We start from the raw sequence: 14,742 nt of genomic DNA on the forward strand, positions 1-14,742 counted from the left end.
GGAGGAATGCCTCTATGCAGAAGAGGCAATCCTTCCCGCGAGAGGCAAACGCCTCTTCTCAGATCAGGCATGAATCCACCGGGATGTGCTTGGAAGAATGCCTCTAGTCATAAGAGGCATTCCCTCATGAGAGAACGAATGGGGAAATCCCTCTTGACTGCCTCTTTCTCTCTCTCTTTTCCAGGATGAGTTCCACCCCTTTATTGAGGCACTACTCCCCCACGTCCGGGCCTTCGCCTACACCTGGTTCAACCTCCAGGCCCGCAAGCGCAAGTACTTCAAGAAGCACGAGAAGCGCATGACGAAGGACGAGGAGCGGGCCGTGAAAGACGAGCTCCTCAACGAGAAGCCGGAGGTCAAGCAGAAGTGGGCGTCCCGCTTGCTGGCCAAGCTGCGGAAGGACATCCGACCGGAGTACCGGGAGGACTTCGTCCTCTCCATCACGGGCAAGAAGCCCTCCTGCTGCGTGCTCTCCAACCCCGACCAGAAGGGCAAGATGCGGAGGATCGACTGCCTCCGGCAGGCCGACAAAGTCTGGCGGCTGGACCTAGTGATGGTCATCCTCTTCAAGGGGATCCCCCTGGAGAGCACTGACGGGGAGCGGCTGGTCAAGGCCGCGCAGTGCACGCACCCCATCCTCTGCGTCCAGCCTCACCACATCAGCGTCTCCGTCAAGGAACTCGACCTCTACCTGGCGTATTTCATCCGAGAGAGAGGTAGGCGGCCCTTGCCGGTGGGAAAGGCGGCTCGTTTTGTTCCTTGGCATCCGCGGGCCCTTCTCAGCCTTCTTTTGGCGCAAACGGAGGGGCGGCGCTCCTTAGCCAGGAGTTAAGGGAGGGTGCTTTGTGGTAGCGAATTAAGGGAGGGGCATTTCATGGTTGTGAAAGGGCACTTTGGAGTTGTGAATTAAGAGAGGGCATTTCATTGTTGTGAATTAAGGGAGGGCGTTTCTTGGTCACAGATCAAGGGATGTCCTCTTGCAGTCATGAATTTTGTAGTCATTTTGTTGTCATGAATCACAGGACGGCATTCCTTAGTTGCGAATCAAAGGATAGGTTTCATGGGCGTAGGCAGGGGGGGCAGGAGGGGGCAATTGCCCCCCCTAGAAGCAGGGCCGCTGGCCAGCCTGCCCCGCTGCCTGCCCGGTGCCGTCTCCCTTCTCCCTGGCTGGCTGTGGAGCGGGCGGAGGGGAAGCCAGGCAACCGCTTTGCGCGGCTCTGGGGCTTTCCCTCCACCTGCCCCGGCGATTTCAGAGGGGGAGGAGGGGATCGGAGCAGCCCGATTTCGGGCTGATCCTGGCTCCCCCTCGCCCCTGCCGATTGCGGAGGGGGAGGAGGGGGTCGGAGCAGCCCGATTTCGGGCTGATCCTGGCGCCCCCTCGCCCCGGCCGATCGCGGAGGGGGAGGAGGGAGTCGGAGCAGCCCGAAATCGGGCTGCTCCGATCCCCTTCTCCCCCTCCGCGATCGCCGGGGCAGGAGGAGAGAAAGCTGGTAAGGGAGAAGGGAGCTTTCCTTGCCCCGCTCTGGCCCCTCCCCCCGCCCCTTGCCCCGCCCCTTGCCCCCCCTGATTTTCATCCTGGCTACGCCCCTGATAGGTTTTAGTCATAAACTAAGGAACAGCATTCCTTGGTCACAAATGAAGGGACAGACCGATCTGTCTTCTATTGGTTTTTCTTGGATCTTGTCCCCCCCCCCCCCGCCTCAGCATTGAGTTTGCCCCATTTCTGCATCAGCTTGCAATACCAATTTATAAATTCTGCACGGAATTTTGCACTGATATTTGTAGCCGTTTTCTCCTGGTACAACAGGATCGTACCTTACAGACATTTTACTTGCGCCAGTTCAGCTCTATGACTGTAAAACTGGAATCTAGGGTTGCGTTGTGTTTTAAATGTGGGCCAAATAATGGTGTACCCTAAGGTTGCCATATTTCAAAAAGTAAAATTCCTGACAGCCTCCAAATTATCAAGTTTTTCAACCACCAAAATTGTTGAGCTTTTGGGGGGGGAACCTCCCCCCAAAACAGTAGTTTTAAGCTTACATCCGGGTTCCCCCTGACATTTTGCAGAATTCCCCCCCCGACGCCATTTTTACACCCGGAAACCAGGACACGTCAGGATTTTTCCTGACGCATGGCAAGCCTAGTGCACCCCCGATCCATGCTTAATAAATTCCCCCTCCCTGTATAAAAGCAGTATATCTCTGAACAGAACAGGGGGACTTCAAGTGGCAAGGAAGGGGTTTCCAACTCAAGATCTTTCTGAAAAGAAAGAGCTGTTCAACCGTGGGATGGAAGGATTGCAGGGGGGTTGGACTTGATGTCCCTTGGGGGTCCCTTACAACTCTACAATTCTGTAATGTTTAACCAAAAAAAGGTGGGGTGATAAAGTGAAGGGCGTTCACTGCACAGCATGCAAGAAATGTGTGGATCTCTCCCCCCCTCCTCTTCCTGCTACCTGACCCCGACCCCAGCCTGTCTGGGTCTCTCTCTTGGGCAGCCTTGAAATCACCTGATCTAATTGCTACCAAACCCCAGGCAGTAAAATCACAGCTGATAAGGCCTCCTGTCACTTTCACTCTCTGGAGAAAGCAGCCCCCCCTTCCTTTTCCCTTTTAAGGTAGCTTCTTCCCCGTTTAAGGCAGACCGGGGATTCATTCTCGGGCTGCGGCTGCCGGGGCGATTGCAACGAATGTGTGTTGTCCCCCTGCAGCCTCGAATTTCTTTGATTCTGTTGCTTACAGGGGGTGTGGAGTTAATTTGGAAAGGGGGGGGCGCGTTTCTGCTGGGGACTGGACGCCAGTGGCGGGTGGGTCACGCTGTAAAAGCCCGTGGAGCCAGAAATGCAAAATTTCTAGCTTTGTACCGTAGCTCAGTCAGTAGAGTGTTGGATTCAGAAGGCGATTGGGTCGGATTCGGCCCCCGGGCCCTAGGTTGCCTACCCATGGCCTACACAGTGAGCTTCTTGGCCGAGGCGGGATTTGAACCCACATCTCCCAGGCCCTAGCTTGGCACTTGTGGCTGGGGCAAGCCAGCCAGATGGGTAGGGTACAAATAATAAAATTATTATTATTATTATTATTATTATTATTATTATTATTATTATTATTATTATTATTACTGTGAGCATTCGTCATAGTAACCTTTATTAATAGGTTTTAACCACATATCCCAACACTATGGCATCCTTTTGCTAATAATCCATGCCTTTGAGCCAATTCGCTCGACTAGTAGATTGCTTTACTTGCGTGAAAATCTTTTCCCCCTCTTTCTTTTCCTTTTTAAAAAGAAGGTCTTCAGAAACACTTCCTGCTTCTTATAGCTATAACTCAGGCTAATCTGTGCTGTGTGTTGTGAAGCACACTTTCCTCCCCTCGAGAATACTGGGAGATGTAGTTTGCCAAGGGCGCTGGGAATTGTAGCGTGGTTGGGAGCGAACTACAGACCCCGGGATTCTTTGGAGGCGACGGCGACGCATTTGCTTTAAATCCGTCATGCGTGTGCAACCTTCGTTTTTATTCGAAACCTATTTACCTTAATGAATTCAGCAAGGCTGATGAACTTTGCCCAGGGGATGGCAACTTTTCAAAGCCTAATTAATAGTCATTGATACCTCCAGCCACCCACTAGGTAATTCCACCACCCTCCTGCCCCCCAGCCAGGTGGGCTTGGGATCGACTGCCGCAGTCCAAGAATTTGATCTGGATTTCGTGCTGGCTCCCCGGTTCTCCTGCCCAGTCAGCAGAGACTCACAATCTCCGGAGGTCGTGGGTTCGAATCCCACCTTGGGCAAAATAAAAAATAAAAAAATCCCTGCATTGCAGATTCTAGGATTCTAATATAGACTGGGAACGGTGGTTATGGGAAGGGCTCCCCTTTTGCCAGCATTGCATTTCACGGGCCCGACTTTGCAGCCAGGGTGTGTTTGTGGTTTTTTACGCGGGATGTGTGTGTGTGTGTGTGTGTGTGTGTGTTCGGTTGGCGGCCGACACATAGTTTTAAGATGCAGCTCCCGTTGTCTCTGACATTATCAGTCTGGAGCAGTCGCAGGCGGTCTCTCTCGCCAGCCCTCCTTACAATATACGATAATGCTCTCTCTCCTCCCCCCACCCCTTCTTTCTCCTGCGTCAGCAAAATAAGAATTTTTTTTTAAAAAAAGATTCTCAGCCGATTTCTCTGCAATGGGCAACCCCAGAGCTGGTTGGAAAGATCTTTTGCATCTCAAGTCTTTCCTGGGCTGGATTTTATTTTAAAAGTGTGGGGGGGGGGAACAGAGGGTCTCTCTCTCTCTCCCCCCCCCACTTTCCTCCACAATGGCAGTCTGGTCAACCCCCTTTGCTAGTTTACTTGTTTATATTTTAGGGAGATATTTGCAGGCTGCTCGCGCTCATAGTAATAAGGATAAAGGCAGTAAGTACTGGTCAGGAAAAGGGGGAAAAAAACCCACTTTTTAAAAGGGGGTGTCTAAAAGAAGGCAGGACTGAACTTCCACTGGCAGGGACTTCCACAGGGCAGACTTTTAGCGGGTTGGAGAGCTTGGCCCAAACTAACAAAATGAATAGGGACAAATGTCAGGTTCTGAACTTGGGAAGGAAGAACCAGCTGCACAAATATAGGATGGGGGACACCTGGCTTGCTAGCAGTACATGTGAAAAGGATCTGGGGGTCTTGGTGGTCCACAAGCTGAACAGGAGTCAACTCTGTGATGCAGCAGCAAAAAAAAAGCAAATGCAATTCTAGGCTGCATCCACAGAAGTCGAGTGCCCAGATCAAGTCATAGTCCCTCTCTATTCTGCCTTGGTCAGATCACAGCTGTGATACTGTGTCCAGTTCTGGGCGCCACAATTTAAGAAGGATGTTGACAAGCTGGAAGGTGTGCAGAGGAGGGCGACCGAGATGATCCAGGGTCTGGAAACAAAGCCTGATGAGGAACAGTCGAAGGAGCTGGGTATGTTTAGCCTGGAAAAGAGGAGATTGAGAGGAGAGAGGAGAGCCACCTGCCGATATCTGAAGGGCTGTCCCATGGAAGAGGGCACGAGCTTGTTTCCTCCTGCTCTGGAGGGTAGGACTCGAACCCATGGTTTCGAGTGACAAGAAAGGAGATTCCGACTCGACGTCGGGAAGAGCTCTTCGACAGTGTAGAAGACTCCCTGGGGAGGTGGTGGACTCTCAACAGAGGCTGAAGGGCCATCGGTCTGGGATTCTGCCTTAGAATCATAGAATCGTAGAGTTGGGAGGGACCCCCAGAGGTCATCTAGCCCAACCCCCTGCAATGCAGGAGTCTCAGCTAAAGCACCCATGACAGATGGCCATCCAACCTCTGCCTAGAAACCTCCAAGGAAGGAGAGTCCACGGTCTCCTGAGGGGGGCCGTTCCCCTTGCAAGGAGTTGGACTAAACGGCCCTCGGGAGTCTCTTCCCAACTCTACAACCCTGCGAGGTTTGAGCATAAGCAAGGGGTCAGCAAACTTTTTCAGCAGGGGGTCAGCCCACCGTCCCTCAGACCATGTGGGGGGCCGGACTATATTTTTTGGGGGGAAATATGAATGAATTCCTATGCCCCACAAATAAACCAGATATCCATTTTAAATAAAAGCACACATTCTACTCATGTAAAAACACCAGGCACGCCCTACAAATAACCCAGAGATGCATTCTAAATAAAAGGACACATTCTACTCATGTGAAAACACACTGATTCCCGGATCGTCCGCGGGCCAGATTGAGAAAGCAATTGGGCCAGATCCGGCCTCCCGGGCCTTAGTTTGCCAACCCATGGTATAAGCCAGAGACACCCCCAAACTCGGCCCTCCAGATGTTTTGGGACTACGATTCCCATCAGCCCTGCCCACTGCTCCTGTTAGCTAGAGATGATGGGAGTTGTAGTCCCAAAACATCTGGAGGGCCGAGTTTGGGGATGCCTGGTATAAGCGATCGGTCGACCCTTAAAATATAACCTTGGGCACAAGTTGTCGGGGGCTTTCTGAATTAACACAGGAACCCCGAGCTCATGGGGCAGGAGCACCCTAAGTTCCAGACGGCAACAGAGGAAAAAACAACAACACACTCCTCCTTCTGGCAGGGCACAGTTAAACTACAGAACTCTGTGCTACAGGAGGCAGTGGCGAAGTTCACGCAGTTGCTTATGTTATAGTTGAATCGCCGGTCTTTTGCGTTGGAAATCTTTGGCTGGCTTTAAAAGAGATTCTTACTCTTAATTATTGAATGTATATGCTGCCCTATACCCCAGGGGGGGGGGGTGTCTCAGGGCGGTTCACATAATAAAATCAAGATATGGAAACACAAAACACCTAATAAAAATTAAAACAACAACCCAATAGCTGCCCCCCCCAAAAAAAACACATTGCAAAAGGGCATAGGATGTAAATCAGATCACCCAAAGACCTGGTGAAAAAGGAATAATAGAATTGGAAGAGACCACAAGGGCCATCCAGTCCAACCCCCTGCCAAGCAGGAAACACCATCAAAGCATTCCTGACATATGCCTGTCAAGCCTCTGCTTAAAGACCTCCAAAGAAGGAGACTCCACCACACTCCTTGGTAGCAAATTCCACTGCCGAACAGCTCTTACTGTCAGGAAGTTCTTCCTAATGTTTAGGTGGAATTTTCTTTAGGAACGTTCTTCTTTAGAATCTTCTTTAGGAACGTTTTTGCCTGGCGCCCAAAAGTGTACAATGAAGGCGTCAGGCGAACAGATGGGGGAGCCATTGCAGAGAAGGCCCCGCTCTCGTTTTGCCACCCAGGGCCGTCTTAAGCATATCTGGCGCCCTGGCGCCCCGGCGCGAAGATCCCTCCGACGCCCCCCCCCGCCCCGTTTCCCAGCGCGGCTGTCTGGCGGGCGCAGCACGGCGCCTTGCGCCACCCAGCCTTGCCTTAGAGCCGGCCCTGTTGCCACCCTCCAGACCTCTCGAGTAGGAGGCACACGAAGGAGGGCCTCAGAAGGTCATCTTAGGGTCTGGGTCGGTTCATATGGAAAGAGGCAGTCCTTGAGGTCTTGCGGTCCTGAGCCGTTTATGGCTCTATAGGTCAAAACCAGCACTTTGAATTGGGCGCGGAAACTAAGTGCAGTCGGGCCAGGATCGGTGCAAGATCCTCAAACCGTCTTGCCGTCCGGTGAGCAACCTGGCCGCTGAATTCTGCACGGGCTGAAGTTTCCGAACTGTTTCCAGAGGCAAGGGTCCTCCTTGCGGGTCCTCTCCCCCTCCCTCTGCCGTTCAATATTTTCCCTTTTGGATTTTGGATCTGCAACCGCAGTGGGGGGGGGGGAGAGAGTAGAGGTCCGCGGCGTGCGTGTGCATACGTGTGCCCGGAGTTCCTTCTGCACGCCTTCGCCGCCTCCAGGACGGGGAGGTCGCGGCTGAAAGTCAAAAGCGTTGCAGCGTAATGGTAATCAATCTCCTGCCATCGATCAAATCATATTGCGCCTTTTGCTTAGTGCTCTGGCAAACAAGGAGAGGTTTTTCCGTAGTGGGAGGTGGTTTATTTTTCGCACAGGCTTGGAGTGGAGGGCGCTGGGGGGGGAGGTGTTTGGTGGGGGGAGGTTTTTTGGAGAGAGAGAGAAAATGCTATTTGTGGAGATGCTGGCTTGGCCACAAGGAGCCGGACAAGAAGCCTTTGACCCCCTTGCAGGCAATTTTGAAAGGATCGTCCAGCAAAAAAAAAAAAAAAAGACTCCTGATTTCTGGGAGGTGCTGCAGATCACTGTCTGAAGCTATGAGCCAAGCAAGCCAGCCTTCTGGCTTTCTGGGTCAAACCATAAACAGAAGCCATCCTTCAGTAGGAAACCTCCATGTCTGTGGATGGAATGTGGCCCTCTAGCCCTCCCCACCTGGCCCCCAGAACTCTCCCCAGGCCACACCCCTTCTCCCCAGGCCACACCTCCTTACTGGTCTTGCTTCTTTGGAGAGGGGTGTGTGTAGGAGACAGCCCTGCTGCACAAAGTTAAAATCCACACCCACTGCTCCGCCCCTTTTGGCAAACCGCTCCGTGAAGAGCCTCTTCCCAATCTACCTGCCTCCCTGTTGTTCATTATGCTGCGGTTGGCACGGCCACCTACTGGCGGTCGCACAAACTGCAGCGTGACGACAGCCTTAGGTTTATATTTATAGAGGAAGAAAGTGCAGGTGCTTCTTATGTAGAAACCCCTGTGGATATTTGGTGAAAGATAGGAGGCAGACCTACGCTCAATTTTCTAGGAGGTGGCTGGGCCATTAGCGGAAATGGGGCACAGCTGCCCCAAACTTAACCAGCCTTTTTCCCCCTCCCTACAACCAGTCCAGAGGGTGCCCCTGGCTGTCAGCTCCACCCTCCTCCTCCTTAGCCTCGGTGTTGCCCTTGCAGAACTCAGGAGGGAGCGGGATGCTGTCAAACTGATTGCATGGTTCTGCTGATCATTGTTTCTGGCGCCCCCTGCTGCCCGGCTCCCTGCCTTCTAACCTACGAGCCCCAGTGGGCACCAGCCAACTTTGGGAAGTAGATGTATTCAGGGCTGAGCCTCTCGCATGGGAACAGAGGAAGCTGCCTTCTATCTATCCCAGCAGTGTCAACACTCTGCCACTCAGCTCTTCCCCTAAAGTTGAAGCAAGAGTCTAGTCCTCATGCTTTTGAATGAAGAGCTACTTTTACAGAGGTAGCTAGGAATCGGTTTTACACCAAGCCCAGGGTATTGGTGCAGCGAGTCCTCAGGTTCTTTGTAAAAAAGTGGGTTTCTATTTCTTCCCCCTCCGGATAAAAATGACCCACAGCTCTGCCCAAGATAAATCACAGGGACTTGAAAAATACTAGGGGTACGTCCCCCCTCTTCTCTTCCTCCAGCTTAGGGAAGGGTTTGCTTCCTGGGCCTAGCGATTTGCGGAAGACGAGAAGGTGGAACACAATAGCGACGAGCAATTTAGGGGCCTTCCCAGCCCCATCAGAGACCCTCCCTGCCTGCAGACTGTCTCGCCAGAGTGGAGCATGCTCTGGTTATCTCCCGCTTGGACTACTGCCATGCGCTCTACATGGTGCTGCCTTGGAAGGCGATTCGGAAATGGCAAGTAATCCAAAACGCGGCTGCTGGACTGGTGACCGGGAGCGGCCGCCGGGACCATATAGCACCGGTCCTAAAGGATCTTCACTGGCTCCCGGGACGTTTCTGAGCGCATTTCAAAGTGTTACTGCTGACCTTGGAAGCCCTAACGGCCCTGTATACCTGAAGGAGCATCTCCACCCCGGACACTGAGGCTCAGCTCCGAGGGCCTTCTGGCGGTTCCCTCCCTGCAAGAAGCGAGGTTACAGGGAACCAGGCAGAGGGCCTTCTCGGTGGTGGCACCCTCCTTGTGGAACGCCCTCCCATCAGATGTTAGGGAAATAAACAACTACACAGCATTTAGAAGACATCTGAAGGCAGCCCCGTATAGGGAAGTTTGATGTTTTATTGTGTTTTTAATATTCTCTTGGGAGCCGCCCAGAGTGGCTGGGGAAACCCAGCCAGATGGGCAGGGTATAAATAATAAATTATTATGATTATTGCTGTTCTCCACCTGGGGCAGCTAGGATGGTTTGCTCCAGTGTGTGGCACAGGAAAAGCCTGGCACCGTCGCAGTGCCAACTTGTAGCCATCTGCCTGCTTCTCTTCCTTCCAAGGAGGTCCAGCTGGTAAGTGAAGGTGACTCATTGCCAGCTTTGGGGGGACAAGCTGCAATATATCTCCCCCAAACTCTCCCTTATTCTGGGAGTTCACAGCCTTGCATGTTTTGCCACCGGATAGTCTTCCCCTCCATGAATTTTATTCCTGATTTAAAGCCACCGCAATGGAGAGCCTCCATGACTGCCTCCAACAGCAGCGAGTTCCGATGTTTATGCCCTGTGCGAATAAGTCCTTTTCCACAGCTGCCGCGAGCTGGGCTTCATCATGCCATCTCTGGTTACCCTGAGTTCTTGCTCTTCGTCTGCTAAAAAAGGTAAAGGGGCCCCTGACCATCAGGTCCAGTCGTGTCTGACTCAGGGGTTGCGGCGCTCATCTCGCTCTATAGGCCGAGGGAGCCGGCGTTTGTCCGCAGACAGCTTCCGGGTCATGTGGCCAGCATGACAAAGCTGCTTCTGGCGAACCAGAGCAGCGTACGGAAACGCCGTTTACCTTCCCGCCGGAGCGGTACCTATTTATCTACTTGCACTTTGATGTGCTTTCGAACTGCTACGGTAGGTGGGCAGGAGCTGGGACCAAGCAACAGGAGCTCACCCCGTAGCAGGGATTCGAACCGCCGACCTTCTGATCGGCAAGCCCTAGACTCTGTGGTTTAACCCACAGTGACATGAAATTAAGATTTCTACCCCGAACTTTACACTTCTTCATGCCAAATTGCAGTTTGGAGAGATTCCTTTTGGCGCTCTTCGCGATTTCGCCCACGAGCGGTTGAGTGCCGTCGGCAAACTTGCCCATCTCACGGCTCACCCCTAGCTCTCTTTTCTCACCCCCTCGTAGCTCTCAGCACCCGTAACAAACTACACTGCCCAGGAACCCTCTTTGGGGGGGGGGCGGAAGCATTGAAGGGGGTTGGGCTAGATGACCCTAATGGTCCCTTCTGACTCTGCAATTCTGTGATTCACTTTCAGGGTACATTATAAAGGGGGAAGGGGGGGGAGAGAGAGAGAGAATAAGGGTCACCTCTCCCTTAGCCCCGAGGAAACTTGAATTTCTCTGAGGTTTTTTGTTTTTTCTTTAAGCCGAAACCGCAGTCTGCAATGTTGAGCTTATTACTAATGCATGGGGAAGGGGGGGGGCGGCGTGACCACAAGCTTGCAAAACATGAATGCGTGCGAGAGAGTTTAAGTGCATAGTACATAGCGCAAGGTTGAGGTGGGAAGGGGAGATCTACTGCATAGCCCTTCCTGCCGTGATCCGCTGAAACCTCTCCCAGCAGATGGGAATTCTCGAGATCAAATTAGCTAGCAGATGGAGTGGGTTCCTGTGCTCAGGGCCAGCGCAAGACATTGGGGCACCTGAGGAGAACCACAAAAAGATGTTCCCTCTTCGCCAGAACGATGCATACTCCAGACCCTCCAAGTGTCCCTATTTTCCAGGGGCATCCCTGATTTGCAGACGCCGTCCCGGAAAGGAATGCTGCCTTCAGATGTCTTCTAAAAGTCAGATAGTTGTTTATTTCCACAGGGCGGGTGCCACCACCGAGAAGGCCCTCTGCCTGGTTCCCTGTAACCTCACTTCTCGCAGGGAGGGAACCGCCAGAAGGCCCTTGGAGCTGGACCTCAGTGTCCGGGATGAACGATGGGGGTGGAGACGCTCCTTCAGGGATACTGGGCCGAGATCGTTTAGGGCTGGCATCCCCAACCTGCGGCCCTCCAGATGTTTTGGCCTACAACTCCCATGATCCCTAGCTAACAGGACCAGTGGTCAGGGATGATGGGAATTGTAGACCAAAACATCTGGTTTAGAGCTTTTTCAGCACCATCACTTTGAATTGTGCTCGGAAACGGACTGGGAGCCAATGTAGGTCTTTCAAGACCGGTGTTATGTGGTCTCAGCGGCCGCTCCCAGTCCCCAGTCTAGCTGCCGCATTCTGGATTAGTTGTAGTTTCTGGGTCACCTTCCAAGGTAGCCCCACATAGAGCGCATTGCAGTAGTCCAAGCAGGAGATAAGCAGAGCGTGCACCACTCTGGCCAGACAAAATAAAAAAATTCCTTCAGTAGCACCTTAAAGACCAACTAAGTTTATATTTTGGTATGAGCTTTCGTGTGCATGCACACTTCTTCAGATAGCTCATACCAAAATATAAACTTAGTTGGTCTTTAAGGTGCTACTGAAGGAATTTTTTTATTTTGCTTCGACTCAGACCAACACGGCTACCTACCTGTAACTAGAAGTCTGGCCAGACAGTTTGTGGTCAGATAGGGTCTCATCCTGTGTACCAGATGGAGCTGACAGACAGCTGCCCTGGACACAGAATTGACCTGCGCCCCAATGGACAGCTGTGGGTCCAAAATGACTCCCAGGCTGCACACCTGGTCCTTCAGGGACACAGTTACCCCATTCAGGACCAGGGAGTCCTCCGCACCCACCCGCCCCTTGTCCCCCCAAAACAGTACTTGTCAGGATTCAGGCTCAATCTGTTAGCCGCCATCCATCCTCCAACCGCCTCCAGACACTCGCAGACTCACATTATTGCGCTCACTTTCAGCCCGTGTGACGGGTCACGATTATGGATGACCACACATGCCCATTCGTGGAATGAATCTGTGGCACGATGACAGAACATTCCTGCTGGACAGAGGGAGACTATCTAGCCTCCAGTTCTCCCAGTGGCCAACCAGTTGCCCTAAAGAGGCATCTTCTTTTGTTGAGATCGCAGGGACTAGGGATGCCAGACGTCTGGAAATTCCTGGGCATAGCTGGTCTTTGGCTGCCCCCCCCCAAAAAAAGCTCAACAACTTGTGTGTCCAGATTTTCACTTTCTTTCATATACTATAACTTTTCATTGGGTTTTCTAAACGAGAAACAAGGGACGCGGGTGGTGCTGTGGTGTAAACCACTGAGCCTAGGGCTTGCCAATCAGAAGGTCTGAGTTCGAATCCCCGTGACGGGGTGAGCTCCCATTGCTTGGTCCCTGCTCCTGCCAACCTAGCAGTTCAAAAGCACGTCAAAGTGCAAGTAGATAAATAGGTACCGCTCCGGCGGGAAGGTAAACGGTGTTTCCGTGCGCTGCTCTGGTTTCGCCAGAAGCGGCTTAGTCATGCTGGCCACATGACCCGGAAAAACTGTCTGTGGACAAACACCGGCTCCCTCGGCCAGTAAAGCGAGATGAGCGCCGCAACCCCAGAGTCGGACACGACTGGACCTAATGGTCAGGGGTCCCTTCACCTTTTTCTTTTTTTAAAACAGGAATAATGTTATACAAATAAGCATACCAAGTTATCTCATGTCACTTGTAGGTCACAAAAATAGCATAGTAATATCTACAACATATGGTTCGTTATTAGTGGTCAGTGTATATAAGTTCTTGGTTCACGAGTTGGTTTAAACCAGGGATGTCCAAAGTCCGTTTTGGGGGCCCAATCCAGCCCACCGGTCGGTTTAATCCGCCCCCTGTGGCAGTTTATTTCCTGGGGTATAAAAGCTCAACAACTTCAGTCCTGAAAAAAAGGTCTGCCCTCATAGAATCATAGAGTTGGAAGAGACCACAAGGGCCATCCAGTCCAACCCCCTGCCAAGCACGAAACACCAACAAAGCATTCTTGACATATGCCTGTCAAGCCTCCGCTTAAAGACCTCCAAAGAAGGAGACTCCACTACACTTCTTGGCAGCAAATTCCACTGTCGAACAGCTCTTACTGTCAGGAAGTTCTTCCTAATGTTTAGGTGGAATCTTCTTTCTTGAAGTTTGAATCCGTTGCTCCGTGTCCGCTTCTCTGGAGCAGCAGAAAACAACCTTTCACCCTCCTCTATATGACATCCTTTTATATATTTGAACATGGCTATCATATCACCCCTTAACCTTCTCTTCTCCAGGCTAAACATACCCAGCTCCCTAAGCCGTTCCTCATAAGGCATCGTTTCCAGGCCTTTGACCATTTTCGCTGCCCTCTTCTGGACACGTTCCAGCTTGTCAGTATCCTTCTTGAACTGTGGTGCCCAGAACTGGACACAGTACTCCAGGTGAGGTCTGACCAGAGCAGAATACAGTGGTACTATTACTTCCCTAGATCTACTCCTATTGCGAGTAATGTGCCCTCACGCATGTTCACTTCATCAAATCTGGCCCTCTTTGAAAAAAGTTTGGACACCCCTGGTTTAGACAATTAGGGAGGTAAGGGGTGGGAATTTTATGCGAGGTGGGGTGGCTATGCTTCTGTTTTTCTACCTGGTGTGTGTGGGGGGGGTTTGCATCACTGGTTTTCACTTTCTGAAATGTCACCATCATCGTTTTATTTTTACGCTGCCTTGTCACAGTGAGAACAATGCTGAAGGCGGCTTGCTGGCCACCCTAGACCGGATGATCCTTCGGGGAGTTCTAGACCCCCCAAGGCCACTCTGCCACAGGGAACATACAGACATTGGGGGGGCACCAAAGAGCAGGGCACCCACCTAGGCAGGCACTCTGTCCTCACAGCGGCCAAAGCGATACCCGCAAGGAGGAGGATTCGAACACAAGAGCCCTCTCCCCTCTTGCGGTTTCCCAGCCGCCGTGGGTAACCCGGCGCCCCCCAGATTGTGCAGGTGCCCCCCTCCCCATATCACTTGAATTAAAGATGAGGTGGGTGGGGGGAGTCTGGGCTGCACCTGTCTCTTCCGCCGGCCAGATCTCTCCTGCACTCCCCGAGCTTTGGCAACCTCCTTGTCCTCTAATGGGCTTGCAGTTCCCCACTTGGCACCGTGCCCCACCCTCCATTCGATGCCACGCTGGCTGCAGCTGCCAGGACGCTCTCCCTCCCTCCAGTCTTCCCCCCTCCCTCTCCCCCAGCCGCCGCCAAGCCAGTCTCCTCCTCCCCACCCCAACATGCTGGCGTTTCCCTGCCAAGAACTCCATTAGGAAAGCTCATCTCGCCTTGGCAGAGACTAGGGATGCCAGCTCCCGGGGCAGCCAGGAGGGCGCGTAAAAATGATTTCTCTCAGGGCTCCGCTATCTGACACTGTGACAGCTGTGGGGGTTTCCTCCCCCTCCTTTCTCTGTTTGGTGGGGGGCTGGAAGGGGGTGTCTGCATGGCCAAGACCTAGGAGGGGAGCCAGTTCTA

At 52.5% G+C, this 14,742-nt stretch overlaps 1 protein-coding gene across 9 annotated transcripts in view; it reads left to right on the forward strand.

Annotated features, from left to right (window-relative positions):
• Positions 1-14,742, forward strand: part of NFIC (nuclear factor I C) — a 119,769-nt gene that overhangs the window by 44,209 nt on the left and 60,818 nt on the right. For all 9 annotated transcript variants that reach the window (XM_060275304.2, XM_088673085.1, XM_088673083.1 and 6 more), the window contains exon 2: positions 185-716. In XM_060275304.2, the coding sequence (XP_060131287.1) occupies positions 185-716 (532 nt within the window). The remainder of the gene's footprint in view (positions 1-184; positions 717-14,742) is intronic.

This window comes from Zootoca vivipara, chromosome 6 (assembly GCF_965207765.1).
Source record: "Zootoca vivipara chromosome 6, rZooViv2.hap1.1, whole genome shotgun sequence".
Lineage (NCBI taxonomy): Eukaryota > Metazoa > Chordata > Lepidosauria > Squamata > Lacertidae > Zootoca > Zootoca vivipara.